General features: G+C 45.8%; 1 protein-coding gene across 1 annotated transcript; it reads right to left on the bottom strand.

Annotated features, from left to right (window-relative positions):
- Positions 1–356: 356 nt before the first annotated feature.
- LOC115399830 (zinc finger protein 260-like) lies at positions 357–22,588 on the bottom strand. The gene is made up of 5 exons (XM_030107412.1): positions 22,390–22,588; positions 19,456–19,734; positions 2,835–2,868; positions 2,594–2,603; positions 357–2,464 (listed from the first exon to the last, which is right to left on the bottom strand). The coding sequence occupies exons 1-5, from the start codon at positions 22,559–22,561 to the stop codon at positions 848–850; spliced, it is 2,112 nt and encodes a 703-aa protein (XP_029963272.1). The 5' UTR covers positions 22,562–22,588; the 3' UTR covers positions 357–847.
- Between the last annotated feature and the right edge of the window lie 849 nt (positions 22,589–23,437).

Raw genomic sequence — 23,437 nt, 5'->3', positions numbered from 1 at the left:
AAGAGCGGTCCACGCGATACGATTGGTCGAAGTTTTTACTGTCCTGTGGCCGCTACAGTTGTCAGATTTTTTCAGCACCTTTTTCCGTCCACATAATGTATTGACTTCTCCCAGGGGGCGAGGGGCGTTTCACTCAGTATGACCAGAAGTGCTTTTGGACAACATCGTCTACCCGAGCTTTAAATGGGTAACAAGGTGTGAAAATCAGCACTGTCGACAACCATGGATTTGTCACAAAGATCATGAAAATCATTCAGTTCAGTGAACGAGGCTTTATTAGGCAAAATGTCCATTTCTAAATTGTCTTAAGAAAACATCTAACAAGCAAACTTCAAAGAAAGATCGAAACACAGCATGAACAACCAGCCAGCACCATGTGCGCGTCTGGGGGTGGGGGGGTCTTTCTCTCTATGGGCCAGAGAGAAAAGGAGGAGGGGGTGCTGAAACATTCGCAAAGTTCATTGCTTGTTCCCCAACACACATAACACAGGGTGTTAAGATTGTGCTGTCACATCTACAGATATTTACTAAGAACTTTGCTTTCCACACACAGAGTCAGGGGGTGGGGGGGTGCTGTTCAGGATGAGAAGCTTTTCCCAGCTATACCACCGAGTGGAGGCTCACAGCTTCACTTGCCGCTGAGGAGCAACAGCCGGAGGAGAGCAACACGTTTCCATCGTGTCCCCGTGTCACAACCCGCCCACATTCCAACCATTCGGGGGACAAATAAGAAACCTTCCTTTTCCTGAGGCTCAGCCTCAACAGAGACATTTCCTTTAAAATGGATGAAGACTTGTGATTTCTGGTTTGAGATGAACTTCCTGAAGAACAACTGGAGTTCATCTCTTTATGAGCTTCCACATGTTGCTGCAATGACTGACGACGACGGAAACTTTCCTGTTTCACAAGAAGACGGTTTCTCACCTGTGTGAGTTCTGATGTGACGCAACAAATGACTCCGTCTAATGAAACTTTTCTCGCATGTTTTACAAGAATGTGGCTTCACACCTGTGTGAATTTTCAAGTGGACCAACAAAGAACTCTTATCACTAAAACTTTTCCCACATGTTTGACAGGAATGTGGCTTCTCACCTGTGTGAATTCTCATGTGAACCAACAAATTACCCCTCAGACTGAAACTTTTCTCACATGTTTTACAAGAATATGGCTTCTCGCCTGTGTGACTTCTCATGTGGACCAACAATTCACTCTGACACATGCAACTTTTTCTACAGACTTCACAAAAATATAGCTTCTCACCTGTGTGAGCTCTGTTGTGTCGCAAGAATTGAACCTGCTTAGTGAAAGTTTGCCCACATGTTTGACAAGAATAAGACTTCCTACCTGTGTGAATTTGCATGTGACGCAACATAGCACTCTTCTGACTGAAACTTTTCCCACATGTTTCACAAGAATACGGCTTCTCACCTGTGTGAGTTCCCATGTGACGCAACAAATTCCTATGTGTAGTGACACTTTTCCCACATATTCTACAAGAATACAGTTTCTCAGCTGTGTGAGTTCTCATGTGATCCCGCAAAGTTCTCTGTCGACTGAATTGTTTGCCACAAGTCTCACATGAATATGGCTTCTCACCTGTGTGAGTTTGCATGTGATGCAACAAACTTCTATTTGTAGCGACACGTTTCCCACATATTTTACAAGAATATGGTTTTTCACCTGTGTGACTTCTCATGTGACCCAGCAAAATATTCCGTTGACGGAAAGACTTGCCACATGTCTCACATGAATACGGCTTCTCATCTGTGTGACTTCTCATGTGACGCAGCAAAATATTCCGTTGACGGAAAGATTTGCCACATGTCTCACAAGAATACGGCTTCTCGTCTGTGTGAGTTGTCATGTGGCTCAACAAATTACTGTATGTACTGAAAAATTTCCCACATGTCTCACAACAATACATCTTCTCACCTGTGTGAATTAGCATGTGACACTTTAAAGCATGGTTTTTAGTGAAACTTTTCCCACATGTCTCACAAGTATGAGGCTTCTCGCCTGTGTGACGTCGCATGTGTCTCAGCAAACTCTTCCTAAGTCTAAAACTTTTGCCACATGTCTCACAATGAGGTTTCTCAACGGTGTGAGTTCTCATGTGACGCAACAAAGCATTCTGTTGACTGTAACTTTTCCCACATGTTTCACAAGAATACGGCCTCTCACCTGTGTGAGTTCTCATGTGAATCAAGAATTGACTCTGATAGGTACAACCTTTACCACAGAATTCACAACTAAACTTCTTCTTCTCAGTGACAGTTTTTTCGGACTTTTTTCGGACAGTTTCACCACATGTTTCCTCACAAAGAATCTTTTCACATCCAGCCTGCTTCTCTGACTCAGGAAAGTTCTCCACTCCGTCACTATGAAATATGCTGCTTTTTTCCAGCTCTGCATTTACAGCTGATTCTGAGTCATTCTGTTTTCTTCCATCATGGACTTCAGAGTCCTGAGAGGAACTGCTCAGAGTCTGGTTCTTCTTCTGGTTCTCTCAGGTCACTTTGCTCCTCAACAGAAGGAACCTTAAAGGAATCACTTTCAAACTTCAGTAGAAGCTGCTCTCCCTCCTGGCTGGTACCCAGTTCCTCCTGATCCTCAGTCTGAGGAGGTTCTGGTTCCTCCCTTCTTCTTTAAAGTGTAGAAGTCCTGGTTCTTCTGGTTCCTCTTTGATCTGAGGAGGTTCTGGTTCCTCCTGTTCTTCTGGTTCCTCTTTGACCTGAGGAGGTTCTGGTTCCTCCTGTTCTTCTGGTTCCTCTTTGACCTGAGGAGGTTCTGGTTCCTCCTGTTCCAGACAGCAGTGTGTTTCCTGTTTAAAGAGCTGCTCCACTCTACAGTCATGGTGCTGTTGGAGCTCTGGAGGGACAAAAAGTACAAGATCACAGGTTAGTTACATTACTTCTACTGTTACAATTCAAATTTCTAAACTAGTGTACAGCCGCTGTGAACCTTCAGCAGCTGAACCGTTGCTGGATTAACCATTCCTTTTAGATGATCATCTTCTAGATGCTATATTCACTTATCTTCTCTCATATTCCTTCAACAGTCTGTTCCCTGTTCACCATGCCGCCTGAGATGGAGTGATGATAAGACGTCCTCCTCCAGGTGCATCAGGGTGTTTTTATAACAAGCAGATCTTCTCTCCAATGTGACCCAGAGGAAGGTTTTTATGTGGGTTTATATGTAGATTCTGGTTGGATTTCCAGTTGATGAGGAGAGTCTCATGAACTCCAACCTAAACTCGTCTGTGAGGAGGACGTCTGTTGACTTCAGCTCCAGTGTTGTTTTTGGCAGCCTATTTTGATTTAGTTTTAGTCTTAGTCTTTTGGACGAAATGCTTATTAGTTTTAGTCACATTTTAGTCATTTCTACACTTGATAGTTTTAGTCTAGTTTTAGTCGACGAAAACCAAACAGGTTTTAGTCCAGTTTTAGTCTTTAAAAAAGGCTTAAACCATACATGAGGAAAAAGACAGACAAAGGAAATTGTAAACCAAACAAACATAATAAAATATACTTAAATGGCACAAAACCAGCAGAACACATTGATGCCTTTGAATATCAAATAAACTGGACTAGTTTGATGCTTTGCAAACTCAATGCAGTGCTTATATGAGCTCTGCCAGACAGAATGAGAGGAGTAATAGGAGTTTTGCTGATACTTTCAAGCTATTTTTATAATGTCCATACTGATATAAAGGCTGAGATCTTTTATTAAAACTGGTCTGTTATGTTTCTATGTTACTGATTTGAACTGGTAAGAGTAACTGCCTGTTATTTTGGAGGAGCAATAAAACCAATATTAAGATGGTTATTAGAAAAATTCTACCATTAAAACAACTGAAATAAACAAAAAATTCCTTGAGTACACTTGATGGTATGAAACACTTGGAAGTCTTCAAAACTGAAATGACAAACATAACTTGAGTTTGATAAACTTTGTAAGTATTCCTTACCTGAATTTTCTCCATACAAATATTAAACAAAAGTCAAAATGCATTTCTTCAAATAAGACAACACCTGAATTATTTAAAAAAAAAAAAGAAAGAAAGTAAAGATTTATTAGGTAGGCTACTTGGGGAAAAAATCTTCACTAATTAATGGTGGTTCCTATTGCAGTTTCACAGTAGAACAAACAGTCAACAGTTGGATCAGATCCTCCGTCTCCCACTAAGAGGCATTCTGTTTTATTTTCTGCTGGATTCTGGTTTAAATACAATAAATCACTGCGTCTTTTCCCCTCGCCGAGCCCCGGCGAAAGTTGCTGCCGCTCTGGAGTGCGCCGGTGCATGCAGTGCAGGCGTGGTCAAACAGGAAGCAGCTCGTGAATTCATAATATTTTCAGAGTAAAGCAGCCGATCTGTGTGAAAAGCTGGGAGAATCGCATTGGTTTTAATTTATTTTGAAAGTCAAAATACTGACATTTTCGTCTCGTCTCGTCTCGTTAACGAAAACAACAGATACGTCTCGTCACATTTCCGTTTTTAAAGAGATATTTTTAGTTCGTCACGTCTCGTTTAGTCACGGAAAAAAGGGGCGTTGACGAAATATTTTCGTTGTCGTCATTGTTAACGAAAACAACACTGTTCAGCTCAGCCTTCAACACTGTCGACCCGGGCAAGCTGGCCAACCAGCTGCTGCTCTGGACCTGGACCACCAGCTCTGCAGCTGGATGGAGGACTTCCTTTGGATTACAGTTAAGTCGGCCCCAAGTCGGCACATAGCCAAGTCGGCCCCACGCAAACTCGGGAGGAGTCCCGAGTTGGTCGGTGCCGACTTGACTGTAAGCTGCTTAGCAACTCGGCCCCAATCCTCACTTGTCACGCACTCACGCCACACATTGTATTTCGCTGAAAAAAAAAAAAATAAAAAGTTACTGCAAGGGATCAAACATGTCTGCAAGCCTCTCACTTAGTTGCCAATCAAAAAAGGAAAGGTGCGGACTAAAATAGCACAGCAACCAATGAAACAAAGCATTGTTAGTTATCGATTTTTTGTCAGTGTCTCTGTTATAAGTGCTGTGGTTATGGATTGTTCTCTGTTACGTGTGATATGTTGTATTGGGAATGTATATATGTTATGTTTATCTTTCTCTTTTTCTCTCTTCTTGCTCTTGAGCATCTCTGTCCCGGTCCTGTCCGGCAGCCATGCCAGATGCCGGTTTCAAATAAAGGCAGCAGCAGGAGGAGATTCAATCGTCGGGCGACCTTCTTCCTACCATCACACAGCCTGCAGAGCTGCCTGCTTGTCACTCACAACAAACGGGGTGCGCAGGGGAGGGGCGCTTTAGGCTGCAGTCAGACAGCGTGAGGGACCTCTACTGTCTCCCCGATAAGACGTCACATTAAAAAAACGCTCAAACCGCAGGAACAGTATGACGGAAAGTTTTAGTGGTTTTGAAACCTTGATTTTTTCATACCGTGGTATACTTTAAAACCGGTAACCGGCCCATGCCTATTTACTACAACAGCTTTTCCTTTCCTTTGCCTCTTGATGAATGTGTTTGGACACAGAGCTCTGTGAACAGCCAGCTTCTTTTGTAATGACCTTTTGTGTCTTGCCACCCTCGTGTGAAGTGTCAATGATGGTTCCCCATGATCGGGGGTCGGCAACCCGCGGCTCCGGAGCCACATGCGGCTCTTTAGTAAGTAGGCTGTTCTAAATGACTAGGGAATTGCCCTAAATGGGCCAATTTGCCAAAATGTTGAAGTATCACTTTAATGTTGTGTCGCATGTATCCATCATGTATGTGGATTATTTAGTTGATATTATCTGAAGCTTTCAGGTAACATCATCACTCCTAAAATATTAAATATAGGTGAAAAACGAGCGAGTAGAACGTGCCCTATAGACGGTTTAACGATCTTTCTGATTTATAAGATCGTCCCGACGTTATAATCCTTAACAATCTTATATCATCATACCGCACACCCCTAGTCTAGATCAGGGGTCGGCAACCTGCGGCTCTTTAGGCTCCCTGGAGCCTCTTCAAAAATGTATGAAATGGAAAAATATGGGGGATATTTTTTGTTTTAATATGATTTCTGTAGGAGGACAAACATGAAAAACATTCTTAGCGTTTTACAATGCTGTAAAGGCATGCATAATAAATATTAAATTTCAACATTTCTGTCAACGAAGATTTACGTCACAGCCTGCGACGGCGCTGCAGCGCGGCGCGGCGGGTCTGTCATGGCCATGGATCCCAAAGGTAAAAAGAGAAAGATAGATATTCAAGTAAGAATGGACTGAATCATTTGCTTTTATTGCCAATGCGGAGATTGCCTGCATGTTTGCTTTGTAACGAGAAGTCATAACGACATTTTCAGGGAAGGCATGCTAAATTAGCCCAGTTCACAGTGAGAGAAAAAATGCTCCTGGAAAAATTAGAGGAGCGTAAAGACCGATTTAAGAAGTGGATTTCATCTCCAAACTCCACGACTGCTGCAAGTTTTGTTGCAACCCGAGAGATAATACAGAGGAAAACCACCTCTCTCCGCAAAGACGGAGAGAGAAAGGTCAGGCGCAAACACCGCCTCAGAGGAGAGCTGCAGTCCTGAGTGAAGTCTGAAGTTTTTTACATGCCCGATGTTAAGAATTTGTCCAGTGATGTCCGAAAACAGAAGTCACATTAAACGGGTGAGAACACAATCCTGTCATAGACACATATTTATTATCAAAGTGCCTGTTTTTAAAAGAGATTTCCGATTGTTGTCAGTATTTTGAACGACACGCAGGGATGTTATTGTGTTTTATTGCTCAGGTCTGAGGATTGCTGCTGGTGTTGTGCTGTCTGTTGCTGAGAGAGGAGGAGGAAAAGAGAAGAGGATGCTTATCTTAACTTTATGCTTTACATTTTCAGAAAGCTATTCTACTGTGTTTTACTTTTTTAAGCAAGCTGCCTTTTAATTACAGGCTTTTTTAATACTCGTTTGTAATTGTGGCCTTTTCATTTGTGTCTGTTGCTGCCATCAGTGGGAAAATAGAAAAAGGATTCTTCTGCATTTTATTCCTTTGCACTGACTGAGGCTGCCTAACTTTGCATTTGCAAAATGCACAGAAATCAAAATTAAACAGCTCATTTTCTTTTTATATAACCTATTTACCTTTTCAAAAGGCTGCTGTTCTATTTGTATAGTTGCAGATTGTGTTTTAACTGCAGGTTTTATTGCACTGTTACCCAGATAATGGAAAAAGAGAAGAGGATTGTATTATTGAAGTTTGAAGAGGATTGCACTTTATTTCCATGGGAAGGTCTGACAGGAGGCCTATTAATAATAGTCACATTCCATTTTGGTTTTTTTTCAAATCTTCAAAATAAAAATGACACCAACAATTGGATTTCTTTACTGTATTTCTATAATTTCATCAATGTGACAAAACATGATACATTAATATTGTAATGGAAGTTAAACTTAAAGCACCAAGTATCGTACAGCAGGGTGGTCATGTGGCGTTTCATTCTCTCCAGGACGCTGCAGGGACAATAAACACTCAGTCATGATGATCATTATGTATTTGTAGCTTACTTACTCATTTTGATAGTAGACTAATATAGCTAATATACACCTACAGCCTGTGTTGCCTTCATATAAGGCTTATATAAGACTTAATTTTTTGCGGCTCCAAACAGATTTGATTTTGGTTTTTTGGTCCAATATGGCTCTTTGAACACTTTGGGTTGCTGACCCTGCCCATGATTGTGTCGCGTACAGAACTGGACTGAGACACCATTTAAAGGCCTTTCAGGTGTTTTGAGTTATCAGGCTGATTGAATGTGGCACCAGGTGTCTTCATATTGATCCTTTTCAGAATATTCTAATTTTCTGAGACAGTGAATTTGTTTTTGTTTTTTTTTTTAAGAAAATAAAATAAGCACTTGAAATATATCAGCTTGTGTGGAATGAATGCATATATTAGACAAGCTTTACTTTTTGAATGGTGTTACTGAAATAAATCAACGTTTTCATGATATCTCATTTTTTGAGCAGCACCTGTATGTGGGTCGTAGCCTCGTGAGAACAGGGCGTTGGGGGAATCACTTTTCCTCATACATCAAACTGCCATTGTTGCAAGTTCCCACAATTCCATCGCATTAAACTGCATAAAAATCCCACATGTATTACATAGAAAATGTGTCGCATTATCAGGAATTTCTTCCTGCAACAATCACAAGAAATCAGCATTTCTCTGGAAGGACAGATGAGCCTGAGCTGCACTGCAGGAGGAACTGCTCATGCAGCCACGATCCTCCCCTTTGTCTCGCAAACCACATGTGAGGCCGTGCTTTCTCAATCCGCCATCTTGTGTCGTCCCTGGCGATCCGCCATTTTGATCTGGAAGTCCACTCCTCAATCTCCCATCTCATTTTACAAAGTGTCCTGTATTTGTGTCCTGTATTTGTGTCTATAACTAGATAGAACTGGAGTATCTTTATTGTGAATAAAAATCATTTCTATGTTGATGTTTCACAATAATGAATGAAATGTTGACCTCTTCTGTGTCAAGAAGTCCAGAATCCGTCAGCCTTCACTATCAGATTTGGTCATCAAATCATTATTCATTTAAATTCCAAAAGTAACAGTTTAACCTAGTTTATGAGACTGATGACAACGAACTGGCCATCATTTCTTTTATAGGTGGTGACCCCAAGAGGATCTGTAGACATCAGATCCCAAATTCCTCAAATAACAATCACCTTGTGATAATAATTCATTCTTCCTGCTAGCCAAAGTGATTATACGTTGTTCTCCAACATTATGGAACCCGAAGTTGAAATCCCAACAATCATGGTGTAGCAGGAGGAGGCCCTCTCGAACTGGCTTGTAATAATTAACCAATCCCCCAGGGGGAGCTGTGTATAAAAGAGGGCCATTCTCACTGGTGCAGCTTCTGCCGCTGAGTCTGGAGTAGACCCCGCCCCTGGGCTTTCTCACTTCCTGGTGTGAACCGTGTGAGCCGTGCGAGTTGTGCTTACCTGTTGGGCCGCGTTTGGGGATCAATTCCCCCTTCATCTGGGTGTCAACTTGCTGCTAGATGAGTGGCTGTAGGGAGGTCGCAGACTCCCCACCTCTCCTACTGGGCGTGTCAGTTAAATGTTTGTTTGCCAGGAGCGGCTAATCTGCCGTGGAGCCCGCCAGCTGTTTTGTCTTTCCGGGTGTCTTCGAAGTCCAGTGTGGGCACCCATAAATACTGGACTGCCTCTGCTCCTTGGAAGTCCGCCGTCCGCAGGTTGCTGCACCTCTGTCGACCTGCTGGCTTCCTGACCGAGCTGATTACACGCTTGTGGGACGCCAGGAATACACAGAAGCGATCCGCTTACTTTATCATTTCTTTTGATTAAGTATATTTGGGTTAGGTGTTGGTATATTTGTTGTTTTTTTGGTTATTGTTTCTTTATTTAATTGTGTGTTCATTCTTTGTTATTTTCCACTTACCTTTGTTTTTGTTTGGGGTGTGGCAGTTACAGGTTTGCATTTATTTATTTTACTTGTGAGTTGTGGCTGCCCTCCCACTTGTGTTTAGTTCATTCAATTAATTCTTTTTCTTTTTTGTTTGAATGCATGAATGTGGGAAAACCCTTTTTAACTCCCCTCGTCTTTTCCCTCCCTTCCAGAAGCTGAGCACGACGGTGGTGACATCGGTGTCCCTGGGTGGTGGGTCTCCCTCCTGTGTGATGTGCTGCGCACCCTTTTTTTGTTGTGTGTTCACCTTTATTTTCAGCGAGTGAGTGTCCACGTGTGTCTGGGGTGATCCTCCGAGGCCTTCATTCCCCCTACTACCCGTGTCCCTCCGGTAAGCCTCAGCTCCTGATTGGGCTCCCCCTCTTCCCCTTCTTTTAAGAGGAGTGAATGTGTTTTTTTGAAGTTTTATATTTAATAAAGATATTTTCTGTTGGCCAGAACCCACGTCTCCTGCTTCTTAAGCCACGAACCTGAGTGTCCTCACCAATCATTACTTTTTAGTTATTTCCTTGGGTGCAAGTCCCAAGGTGGCGTTGTCTGGCTTCTTTTACCGATTCATCTCGCCACAAACTTGGCGTTGTCGGCAGGATCGCTTTTGGTTAGCAGAGACGTGTGTTCTGGTCTTTTTGTTTTTTTCTCTTTGGTGTTTCATCTTCCATATTCTGTGTATATCTTTGTTTGGAATTTACTGTTCTCTTTTTTCGCTTCTTTAAGGACAAAACAGCTGCCGGGTTCCGGTGAGTCAGTTAGGGTGTAGTTATGGGGGAAGAACTGCAAGAATTGAGGGAGTTGGTTTCACAGTTAAGAGCAGACAATGAGAGGTTGCGACGGGAACAGGCTGCAGCTGCGCCTGGTCCTAGCTCTGCCTCTCACTCTGGGTTGGCACCAGCTCCTCCCCCCTCCATTTCTAGTGCCCCTATCACAGAAAGATTAGTTTTCGTACCTCGAGACAGAAAATGCCCCAGTTTCAGGGGAAGGTCAGGAATGGCGTTAAATGAGTGGATTGAGGAAGTCCAAGCCTGCATGAGGGCACGCCATTTATCCCCATCCGATCAGGCATTTTTGTATTTGATCACCTTGAAGGAGAGGCAAGGGAGGAAATAAAGTACCGCCCCAGCACAGAGAGGGATGATCCAGACAAGATTTTCGCTATTTTACAGGAACTGTATGGTTGCTCTGAGTCCTATGTAGCCCTACAGGAGCATTTTTCTCACGGCGGCAACAGGAGGGGAAACGCTCCAGGGGTTCTCCCTGCCTTGATGAGCCTGATGGCGTCGGTGAAGCATGTGCACCTGAAGGGGGAGTACCAAATTCTGAGGTTCTGCTCGGGACCAGTTTGTGGAACATGTGATGGATGGTGCCCTCCGTCGCGAGTTAAAACAGCTGGTGCGTCGACAGCCTACGGTTTCCCTGCTTGAGGTGAGGAGGGAGGCGATCCGCTGGGAATGTGAGGGTTTGCCTGGGGAGCCGGGGTCGAAGTCACTCTGTTCCCTCGGTGCTTGGTCTGCAGTATGGGGTGCATGGCAATTCTCATGGTGTAGCTACCCCGCCCCCAGTGTCAGAGCTTCAGGAGATAAGGGAGATGTTGAGGCTCCAGCAAGAGCAGTTAAACACCCTCACTCAAAGCCTTGCTGCAGTACAGAACCCCCAGCCGCATCGTCCTCCACCTCGTCGGGGTCCCATTATATGCAGACGCTGCCAGCAGCCGGGTCACTATGCAAGTGATTGTGATGGTGTGCGTGTCCCTCGTACCCGGTCCTCTTCTCCTGCACCTCAAATGGCCAGAAGGCGTCCTGCTCAGGAGTCGGAAAACTAGCGCCCGGAATTGCAGAGCCACAGTTTGGGCGGGGCGGACACTGGCTCCAGAGCTGTTTCTGATGAGGGAGAAGAAACTTGTCAGCTTATGTCATCTTGTCCACAGGTGAATGTGTGCATGGGGGAAGTTGAGGTTCCGTGCCTTGTTGATACTGGGTCCATGGTTTCTACTGTCACGGAGAGCTTCTTTCTCCAGCATTTTGAGCCCTGGGGTCGGGAGAGACTCCAGTCGTGCCATTGGTTGCAGCTCAGAGCAGCTAATGGGTTAGCCATTCCCTATATCGGCTACCTGGAGCTGGACGTGAAGCTCTGTGGTAAATTCATGTCACGATGTGGGGTGTTGGTGGTCAAGGACCCTCCTGGAGGTCAGTCCTCTCAGGTCCCTGGTGTCTTGGGGATGAACATCATTCGCAGGTGTTACAAGGAGCTCTTTAGCCATCATGGGTCCGATTTCTTTGATTTACCCTCAGTAGGGGCTCCAGAGCCAGTCGTGCAGGCATTACAAAAGTGTTGTCAGGCCAAGGAGCAGGTGCAAGGGATGCTGCCGGTAGGGTAAAGGTTCGAGGCAACAAAGCTTGTCGTATCCCTGGTGGCACATTGAAGATAGTTGCGGCAACCTGTTCAGAGCGCTACTCGGGTAACAGTGTGTTGTTTGAGCCCTTGGACTCTGGCCTACCTGCTGGATTACTGGTTTCGCCGTCTTTGGTCAGGGTAGTAAGGGGCACGGCCTACATCCCTGTTGTAAATGTTGGTTCCGTTGCCACACGGTTGTACCCACGCACTGTGGTGGGCACTTTGGAAGAGGTCAGTGTTGTCAGTTTGCCTGCAGGAATCACTGAGGTCCCATCTGGTGTAGCCACTGTGGCATCCCAGACAGTCCTTCCTCAGTAGGGAACAAATAGATTCCCTGGACTTATCTGCACTCCCCACAGTCGAGCAAGACAAGGTGAAGTCTCTTCTTCAAGATACGAGTCTGTCTTTTCTACCCACGATGGTGACCTGGGCTGCACTGACCTGATAACCCATGACATTCCTCTGGTGGATGATGTCCCGGTCAGACAGCGTTACAGGCGCATCCCCCATCGGAGTACGAGGTGGTTAAAGAACACATTAATCAGCTGCTTCAGACACAGGTGATCAGGGAAAGCAGCAGTCCCTATGGTTCCCCAATCGTGTTGGTCAAGAAGAAGGACGGCAGTCTGCGTATGTGCGTTGATTACAGACAGTTGAACAGCAAGACAAGAAAAGATGCTTTTCCCCTTCCCCGCATCGAGAGTCGTTGGATGCTCTAACAGGTGCCCGCTGGTTTTCAACTCTAGATTTGGCCAGTGGGTACAACCAGGTCCCAGTTTCGAGGCCGACCGGCCCAAGACAGCATTCTGCACTCCTTTTGGTCTTTTGAATGGAACGCATGCCCTTTGGACTATGCAATGCTCCCACATTCCAACGACTGATGCAGCGGCTGTTTGGAGACCAGCAGTGCCAGTCATTGCTTCTCTACCTTGATGACATTGTGGTTTTCTCCTCCACCGTTGACCAACATCTGCAGCGGCTGGAGGTGGTGCTTGGGCGACTTCAACAGCAAGGCCTCAAGGCAAAATTAAACAAATGTGCGTTTTTCCAGCGGGAGGTGCTGTATTTGGGCCACATAGTCTCTGATAAGGGGGTCTACAGATCCCAGCAAGGTGGAGGTTGTTGCTAAGTGGCCGCCTCCTACAAATATTTCAGAGCTGCGGTCGTTCCTTGGTTTTGCCAGCTATTATCGCCGCTTTGTTGAGGGTTTCGCAAAGTTGGCGGCACCCCTGCACCGGCTGGTTGCTGAATTGGGGGGCAAGAAAGGTAAGCCGACTGAGCGGGAGGTTCCTGAGAAATGGTCAGACGAATGTCATCGAAGCTTTGAGGCACTAAAGGCTAAGCTAACTTCTGCACCCGTGCTGGCATATGCCGACTTTTCTTTGCCGTTCATCCTGGAAGTGGATGCCAGCTTTGGTGGCCTTGGAGCTGTGCTCTCGCAGGAGCAGAATGGGAAGGTTCGGCCAATAGCTTTTGCCAGCCGAGGCCTGAAGCCCACTGAGCGCAACATGTCGAACTATAGCTCAATGAAACTGGAGTTCCTGGCGCTCAAGTGGGCAATGACTGAAAAGTTTAGGGAGTATCTGCTAGGTCACAAATGCATTGTGTACACAGATAACAATCCCCTCAGTCATCTGTCCTCGGCTAAGCTTGGTGCCACTGAGCAGCGTTGGGCTGCTCAGCTGGCCTCGTTTGACTTTGAGATAAAGTACCGATCTGGGAGAAGTAATAAAAATGCAGATTCTTTGTCTCGCCAGCACCCAACTGAACCACAGGCCTTGGAGGCCATGATCCCGGGTACACCATGCCTGAGCCTCTACAGCAAGCTTTGAGGGGTGAGTCTGCTGCAGCCATGCAGGCTGCGGTTGTAGCCCTGCCTCACCATGCAACATCTGACATTCAGGCCCTCCAGCAAGCTGACCCTGTTCTCCAGGAATTTTTTGTGTTCTGGAGACGTAAGCAGCGACCAAATGCTCAGGAGCGGAAGCAACTATCTTCGCCTGTTCTGGCATTGGTTCGCCAGTGGGACCGGTTGGTTGAGAGAGACGGGGTCCTTTACCGGGAATCTTCCGCCTGATGGGGCTGAAGCAGTGCTTCAGTTACTGTGCCTGCTGCTTTAAGGGAAGAGGTACTTACTCAGGTTCATCAGGGGCACGGTCATCAAGGTGTGGAGAGGACTCTGGAGCTGTTGCGACAGCGGTGTTATTGGCCGGGGATGTCTTCAGCGGTGGCTCAGTGGTGCCAGGCCTGTGAACGTTGTCAAGTTGCCAAGGATTCCCAACCCTGCTGGGCCTTCATGGGGCATTTGCTGGCGTCTCGCCCAAATGAGATTTTGGCCATAGACTACACTGTGTTGGAGCCTAGCCATAATGGACTGGAGAATGTCCTCGTTATGACAGACGTTTTCAGTAAATACACCCTTGCAGTGCCCACTCGGGACCAACGGGCCTCGACTGTGGCCCAGGTTCTGGCGTCTGAATGGTTTTTCAAGTTTGGTGTTCCTGCCCGCATACATTCGACCAGGGCCGTAACTTTGAAAGCTCTCTGATCCAGCAACTTTGTAGCCTGTACAGCATTGAGAAATCCCGCACCACACCGTACCACCCAGCTGGTAATGGCCAGTGCGAACGTTTTAATCGCACTCTCCACAACCTTTTGCGTACGTTGCCAGTGTCCCGAAAAAGAGACTGGCACTCCTGTCTGCCACAAGTGTTATATTCTTATAACACGACCCCCCATCAGGCCACTGGTGAATCCCCATTCTATTTGATGTTTGGACAAGAGCCGAGGTTACCAGTTGACTTCTTGCTGGGGAGGGTCCCAGACCCTGTTGGTGGTGATGTACATGAATGGATTCAGGAGCACCAGGCCCGGTTGCATGTAGCATTTGAGGGGGCCCGGGAACGATTAAGGGTTGCGGCGGAGCGCAGAAAGAGAAACTACGACTGTCGTGTCCGAGATGTGCCTCTGATGGAGGGCCAGTTGGTGCGGTTACGGGATTTCAGTTCGAGGGGGCGCCATAAGATTCAAGACCTATGGGGCCTGTGGTGTACAGAGTCGTGAGAGCGCCAACAGGTGGGGGATCGGTGTACACCATTGCCCCTGTGGATGATCCCACCAAAGTCCGCCAGGTCAACCGCACCCTGTTGAAGGCTGTGGTCGGGGCGCTCCTCAAGATGTGCCCCGGCTGTTGGTTCACCCCCCGATGGCCAGACTTGGCTGAGGATGAACCTTCATGTGACGGGGATTTGTTCCTTCTTGAGCAGGAGGTCCCCCGAACAAGATCCGCTCAGACAACTGCAGTAACCCAGACAACTCCTCAGTTGCTGCTCCCACAATCATCAGGGCTGGACTCCGCTGTGGCCGAGCGTCCTTCCCCCCGGTTGCAGGCTGGTCCTTCTGGACCTTCTGATGTCTCCAGCGAGGTAACAGTGCGACGGACGGCAAGGGCAACTGCCGGCCAGCATCCAAATGTCCATCACTTACCACGGTCCGTGCAGGACCCTACCCAACGGGATGCAGACCCTTCTCGCTCAGCCTCTAATGCCATGGTCACTGTTTTTAGGCCATGGGATTAGCTGGTCCCTTGAGAGCTAAGGGGTAATCGTCGGGGCGACGATTTCTAAAGGGGGGCAGACTGTAGCAAGGAGGCCCTCTCGAACTGGCTTGTAATAATTAACCAATCCCACCAGGGGAGCTGTGTATAAAAGAGGGCCATTCTCACTGGTGCAGCTCTGCCGCTGAGTCTGGAGTAGACCCCGCCCCTGGGCTTTCTCACTTCCTGGTGTGAACCGTGTGAGCCGTGCGAGTTGTGCTTACCTGTTGGGCCGCGTTTGGGGATCAATTCCCCCTTCATCTGGGTGTCAACTTGCTGCTAGATGAGTGGCTGTAGGGAGGTCGCAGACTCCCCACCTCTCCTACTGGGCGTGTCAGTTAAATGTTTGTTTGCCAGGAGCGGCTAATCTGCCGTGGAGCCCGCCAGCTGTTTTGTCTTTCCGGTGTCTTCGAAGTCCAGTGTGGGCACCCATAAATACGCCTGGACTGCCTCTGCTCCTTGGAAGTCCGCCGTCCGCAGGTTGCTGCACCTCTGTCGACCTGCTGGCTTCCTGACCGAGCTGATTACACGCTTGTGGGACGCCAGGAATACACAGAAGCGATCCGCTTACTTTATCATCTTTTCTTTTGATTAAGTATATTTGGGTTAGGTGTTGGTATATTTTGTTGTTTTTTTTGGTTATTGTTTCTTTATTTAATTGTGTGTTCATTCTTTGTTATTTTCCACTTACCTTTGTTTTTGTTTGGTGTGGCAGTTACAGGTTTGCATTTATTTATTTTACTTGTGAGTTGTGGCTGCCCTCCCACTTGTGTTTAGTTCATTCAATTAATTCTTTTTCTTTTTTTTTGAATGCATGAATGTGAGGGAAAAACCCTTTTTAACTCCCCTCGTCTTTTTCCCTCCCTTCCAGAAGCTGAGCACGACGGTGGTGACATCGGTGTCCCTGGGTGGTGGGTCTCCCTCCTGTGATGTGCTGCGCACCCTTTTTTTGTTTGTGTGTTCACCTTTATTTTCAGCGAGTGAGTGTCCACGTGTGTCTGGGGTGATCCCTCCGAGGCCTTCATTCCCCCTACTACCCGTGTCCCTCCGGTAAGCCTCAGCTCCTGATTGGGCTCCCCCTCTTCCCCTTCTTTTAAGAGGAGTGAATGTGTGTTTTTTTGAAGTTTTATATTTAATAAAGATATTTCTGTTGGCCAGAACCCACGTCTCCTGCTTCTTAAGCCACGAACCTGAGTGTCCTCACCAATCATTACTTTTTAGTTATTTCCTTGGGTGCAAGTCCCAAGGTGGCGTTGTCTGGCTTCCTTTTACCTGATTCATCTCGCCACATGGTCTGATAGATTTAACTTGATTTGCACTTCCAGTAATTTACAGGACGACGGCGCTTCAAGCCTGAAAATGAACTTTTTAAAGCTCCCATATTATGCTATTTTTCAGTCACGTCATGCAGTAGGCTACCGCTTTCCCACTGCAACTAGCGGGTCGACCCGTGGCTTCCACCCGCCGCTAACGATCGGCTTTTTTTTTTATTAGACTCCTTTCCCACTGCCTGCAGACGTGGGTCTAGCCGTCTGCTGGCGAGCCGCGTCGCTGCTCGCGCTGATGGTGTCCCACGTTGATGACATCATCAGCGCGACCGAGCAAACAAAAAGTAACATACAGCGGAACACAGTCCCTGTTACCTGTAGGCAAATCTCTTCCCCACGGATCAGGGGAAGCTCTCCGGTCTGTGTCCAGAAACAACAACTAGCGCGCTAACGTAGCCGCGCTGCATCGACGTCATCATGTAAGTTCCCGGATGTGTCCCTCCCACTGAAAGCCGATACAAAATGACCCGGTAAATTACCGGGTCGATTGCCCGGTCGAACGACCCGGGTCAAAATCGTGGGTAAACCCTTTGCCACTGCCATGAGGAGCCGATAGTTAACGGGTTTAAACGGGTTTTTTGGCCAGTGGGAAAGAGGTATAGGTCACAGAAGCCCAAAAACATAGTATACAAGTTTGTTCGCCCAAAATTGATCCTATGTTCGGGGTTTGAGCGGTCTAAAAAGTGGCTCTGAGGAACCCTGATCGGAACAGCCCGTTTTTCACAGCCTTCTTTCCGGGATGCACTTGAACGCATCTGACCACGCCCACTCTCTCACACACGGTGGGGGCACAGTCAGAGGCACATCCCCTCGACCATTTCAGCTTAAGTTTCACTTTCATTTTCAAAAATGCGGTGTAGCGAGACAAGGAGAAAAAGACCATTTTCAAATTTGAACGTCTTAATGAGGCTACGGCAACATATACTGCTATAACCACGAGGGCTGTCGCGGTAAACCGTATTGACGATAATCGTGGTATAAAAAATGAAATTTCAATATCGTGTTCAAAATGCGCACATGATATCGCATAAAGGATCTAGTGCCACTTGAACATGTTGAAGTGTATTTTCAAAATCCGCTCCTGTTCTTCTGCCCTGCTTGGTCTCCCTCCTGCAGCATCCCCTCCCCCCCTCCCCCCTCCCCCTCCTCACATATAAACACAGCAGAGCAGCGGTAGCGGCACGGCTCCTAGCTAGCGTGGCTCCCAGTTAGCGAGCGTCACGAGTGAACTAAACATGTCGGCGGTGGCCGACAGCGACAGCGGGACGCTCTATCCTAACCCGAAGAAAGTGAAGTCGGTGGTGTGGGAGTTTTTTGGGTTCCTAAAGGCGGAAGCGGACAAGTTTGACGACAAGCCAATTTGCAAGAAATGCTAATGAGGAGTTCCCAAGGTTGGCAAAACTGGCAAGGAAGGTCCTCGTGTTCCTGCCACCAGCGTTTCATCTGAAAGACTTCAGCTCTTCAGGGAACATTCAGACAGTGTTTCGCTCCAGCTTGAAACCTGATGAACTGAACATGCTTGTTTTCCTTCATAAAAATCTGCCATAAGCAGAGAATGGAAACAGAAAAAGAAAAATATCCCCGTGATTGTTCAGTAGACATATGACTTGTCATTCTTCAGTTACATACAAATGCTTTGTCCCTGCTATCCACAAATGATTTTGTTAATCTTGTAGTTATAGCAGATTTTGCCCCCTGTGGATCCTCTGTTAATCACTTCATCAGATTTTAATTAGTGGAGTGTAACAGTTACTGTCCTCATATTGTTTCATCATTTGACAGGTATTCTGACTGTAATTCATCTGGGAAAAGAGAGAAAACAAACAACATAAATAAAATTAAAGATGAATCTAAATGTTTGTACCATTATGAGTTAAATTTTGCTGATATCGTGATAATATCGTTATCGTGTCATTTTTTGCCCATGATAATCGTGGAGAGAAAATTTGATATCGTGACATTTTCAAAAATGTGGTGTAGCAAGACAAGGAGGAAAAAGACCATTTTCAATTTTGAACGTCCTAATGAGGCTACGGCAACACATATTACTATAACCACCTATCCGGGGGCCGGCCAAAGGCTGGATCCTCTTCCGGGGGAGTGGTCTTCCTCTTGTTGACGTCATCAAGAGGAAGATTTCAGAATCGCATGTTTGAGTGTATATTTCCTTAAAAGTGGAGCGCACAATTGAGGGAGGTGACTGAATTTTTCACTTCTGGGGGATCATACAGAGGCTCTGGGAGGTGATATGACTGTAAAGACACCTTTTTAAAGTGAATTTTGCATAATATGACTCCTTTAAGAACAGCTCCTGAGGTGGTTCATTAGTGAAAATGCTCCAACTCCATTGTTGCGTAAACAGGTGAAAACACAACTTCCAGAAAACACTGAGAAGGAATATTTCATTGGGGAAAAGGAGATGTTGTGTTTCCTAAAGTGTAATCCTGTTACTGTGATTCCACCTCCACACCAGAGGGGGCGCTGTGTGGCTGAGTGGAAGGACAGAGTGGAGAAGAAGAGAGAGTGTGTTTGGAGTTCCCAGTCTGGTGAATAAAGCTGATTAAAGACACTGAAAACATAAGAGACTCAGATCCTGCTTGTGTCAAACAGCCATAACGATGGAGATCCTCCAGCGTCACATTCATGTGTTCATTCACACTTTTCATTACCTGCTCTGTGTAACTTGATCTGAGGTTTCCAGATGGTCTCCAGCAGTCTGTGCTGACGCTCCACCTCCTCCTGGCTCCGGACAATAGCTTGTTCAAACAGGGTGCAGATCTCCACAGCAGCAGCAGTCAGTCTCTGGCTGCTCCAGTCTCTCTCAGAGTGGTGGGAATCGTCACCTTCACCATCAGGAACAGACGCCTCTTTAATGTGTGGAGCTTCATGTTCCTCCTGCTCCACACTGGAGCTGCTCTTCTGCTCACCAATGTGCTGCTGTGGACTCTCTGGAGGGAAACAAGACAAAGTCACTCTGGGATGGAGGGGAATATTTTACACTGATGGACGGACGAGACGCAACAGGAGACATTTAAAAGACAAACATTTACAAACAAAATGCTCCTTTCACTTCAACCGGCAGCAGCTGTGAGGTTTAGACATTAATGAGAAAACTGTCTGGATGCAACATGAGCCTCTCTGAGCTCTGAAATGTTAGTGGGAAGTTTCCACTTTGATGTGGTGAAGACTTTATTTTCCCAGCAACACCTGAAGGCATCATCATTCTTCAAGATTTACTGTAAAGCTGCAGAAACCACAGTAACGTCAGCAGGTTAGCTCAGACTGATGAGACGACAGCTTTCTCCTTCACAGTTCCACTCCGTTTCATACATGTATCACCGTCTAGGTTCAGTGTGGAATCTGTTCCAGATGGTTTCACACTCTTTGCCTTGGAATGAATGCAGCGAAAATTTAAACAACGATGGTTCTTAGTGTTTTGTGTTGAGCAGCAGCCAGAGCTGAGGAGACTGAGTGAGTCAGGCTGCGTCTGATCAGAAATAAGAGGCAGGATCCAAAACTGTGGCAAAAGTGGTTCAGCAAATAAAATCTGTTCAGAGTTTTTTATTTGGGTTATTTTTATAGAGACAAAGTTTGTTTCTTCATACAATATGTATTATTAAGTAAAAGATGAAATCATTCCTTAATTCGTGATCTTGAAATGTACGTTGGACCAAAACCGTCATAAATAAAAAAATGAACAGAAATATAAAAATGGCCTGATAAATGCTTATGCCAATAACTTAGACAAAAGGCTAAACAGTGTTCAACTGGTTCAAAATGCTGCAACAAGAGTTCTGACAAGAACCAGCAGGAGAGATCATATCAGATCAATATTAGCTTCTCTTCACTGGATTAAATCTAGAGTGGAATCTAAAGGAAGCCTGTATAATGTGACGAGCAAAGGTCTTAAGACAGAACTCAAAGAAACTCCATGTTTAACTCTGATCTGAGCTGAAGAGTCATTGCTGTTAGTTAGTGTTTCTTTTTTTTTTTTTTTCTTAACCTGTCCTGTCCAGCATGAAGGCAGCAGAACGAGAGTCAGGCTGCTATTGTGTTTGACAGATTTGCTTTTCCAAGAGGAGCATCTAAGTATAAAGCTCCTCTTGTTAACATTTTTTTTTTTAAAATAATTTCTTTTATTTATTTTAGCACTGATACATCATATTGCTGGACCTGACAGGGGGACAGAAAAGTGAAAGAAACAAACAAGTGAACAGACAAGAGGAGACAAGGCCACAACAACAAGAGGGGTGAAGAGAAGGAAGAGTGCACGGATACGACAAACCCTTATTTCTTTAAAGCGATACTTCAACATTTTGGCAAATTGGCCCATCTAGGGCAATTCGGTAGTCATTTAGAACAGCCTACTTACTATTTTGTGAGGGTGAGCTGTTGTTTATTCAGCGGTGCGTCTGAGGAGAGCTTCATGGCGGACATAATGGAAGTGGACGGTACAGTTGTTCCCCCTCGTCAAACTCATCAAATACACAATCCAACAACCCCAAAACACTCGGGTGGACACGTTATAATCCACACATTCACTACGCTGTGGAACACCAACAAATAATATTGTAGCGTTACGACATTTCTACTTTTTCTTTTGAAATCACTACGCCCAGACGCCATGTTCAGTAAGTAGTTCCGTCTTAGCAATCTTCGCAAAAACGCTCAATCTCGTAATTTTGCATTAATATTTCACAGCGTAGTGAATGTGTGGATTATAACGTGTCCACCTGAGTGTTTTGGGGTTGTTGGATTGTGTATTTGATGAGTTTGACGAGGGAAGCAACTGTACCGTCCACTTCCATTATGTCCGCCGTGAAGCTCTCCTCAGACCCACCGCTGAATAAACAACAGCTCGCCCTCACAAAAAAGCAAGTATGCTGTTCTAAATGACGAGGGAATTGCCCTAAATGGGCCAATTTGCCAAAATGTTGAAGTATCGCTTTAACTGCACCTACATAAAGGTATGACAGAGGGCATCTTACTGACTTTCTTTTATTTATTTATTTATTTATTTTTTGAGAATATAGCTGGCAGTGAACTGGGGCTGCAAACTGAGAACTCAAGGATGAAATTACAGCACAACATCAGGAGAGGCCTACTACAGATCTCCATTAGTCTAACCCACCACAAGAGAACAAGGTAACCAGTCCACAGGTAGAATGTGAAGATGATTAAAGATCAGCGTGATCATGTAAATGTGAGGGTAATAGCGATCATGCATATATGACCTCTGATGGTGAAAGATCCAATCTGACTGCCTGAAGAACGTCACCGGTGTTTCGGAATAACTGGTTCCCCTGTTGACTGGTGACTGATTTCTGTAAACGATGTCAGTAACAGCATATATTACAGTAAAGCTCACAGAAAGCCCTCACCTTAAAAGTATACTGTAACTGAAGATAACCGACGTTCATTGGAACGACTTCAAGTTTCGGTCGGGCTTTCTACGTCTGTCGGTCACCAGTTAACACGGAAACCAGTTAATCCGAAACACCGACCGAACTGCAGCTGCAACCTCATTTCTGTCTGCAGCTTCAAAACTAATGAAACGATCCTCCATCAACCACATTCATGTGTTCATTCACACGTTTTCATACCTGTTCTGTGTGACTTGATGTTCAGTTTGGAGCTGATTTGCAGCAGTTTTCTCTGTCGGTCAATCTCCTCCTCGAAGGGGACGATAGTTTGTAGAAACGCGGTGAAGATTTCTCCAGCAGCAGCAGTTAGTCTCTCGCTGATAAACTCTCTTAAAGCCTGAACTGAAGTCATTGTTGCTGCAGGAGGAGAAATGTTTCCTCTGGGGACACAACAGCTCAGCTCCACACAGCCTCCATTCAAGCTGCTTCTTCTCTCGCTTTTCTGGAGGATCACAAACAGCGTTCAGCTTCATACTGACCCCTACTGGACACAGGGGGAACTGCAGCTCAGTGGACTCCAAACACCCCAGGAGCACCACTTACTGAAACATCACTTCAAATATCACAGTTGGAAGTGTCGTGGCTATTTGTCTTAAAAAAATCAAAACTTAACTTAAAGTTCAAGTTTTCACTGATGCACCATGGGATGTGGTTTAATGCAGGCAAAAGAATCATTGTCCACGAAACTTGAACCTGCTGTGCCTCCACCTCCTTCCTCATCACCTCACATCCCCGGCAGGCTGCACTGTGACGCCCTCCACAGTTACGTCACCTGAGCACCTTCTTTACACTCATCTTTGCTCGCCACCACATCAAACACATCTGGCCTTTCTTTTACACCCATGAGCAACATGTCCAAACTCCTGACACTCAAAGCATCTCATTGGCTTTGGGATGAATCTCTCACCCTGTACCTCATCGGTCCATAAAACACTTCACTGGGGAGAAGAGCCTCCTCCCAATTCATCCAGCACTGTCTCTGTCTCTTTCTTCTCCTCTCCTTTGGTCATCCTTACCACACTTTTCTCTTTGTTATTTGTTATTTTCAATCCCTCTGTAAGTCTTTTCACATCAGCAGTCTGGGGTATCCCATATATTACGCCTTACTACCATCATTCTTCTCCCCTACTCTCTCACTTTCAATACTTTCACCTTCCCAACATTCAGCAACCCCTTTGTCCTTCTGACACATCCAGCCAGGTTCCCTCCCCGCAGCACCCTGGCATAT

This window comes from Salarias fasciatus, chromosome 13 (genome assembly GCF_902148845.1).
Source record: "Salarias fasciatus chromosome 13, fSalaFa1.1, whole genome shotgun sequence".
Classification (NCBI taxonomy): Eukaryota; Metazoa; Chordata; class Actinopteri; order Blenniiformes; family Blenniidae; genus Salarias; species Salarias fasciatus.
Note: the sequence above shows the minus strand (reverse complement) of the source record. Positions and strands in the feature narration are given on the sequence as shown.

Bases quoted from the DNA above. Each gene is read 5' to 3' on its own strand.
- LOC115399830 (XM_030107412.1), bottom strand. From the start codon at position 22,561: ATGACTTCAGTTCAGGCTTTAAGAGAGTTTATCAGCGAGAGACTAACT. The intron at 19,735-22,389 runs GTATGAAAACGT...GTTTCCCTCCAG, and splicing joins CATCAAGTCACACAGAACAG to AGAGTCCACAGCAGCACATT. The intron at 2,869-19,455 runs GTAATGAAAAGT...TTGTCCCTCCAG, and splicing joins GATCAAGTTACACAGAGCAG to AGCTCCAACAGCACCATGAC.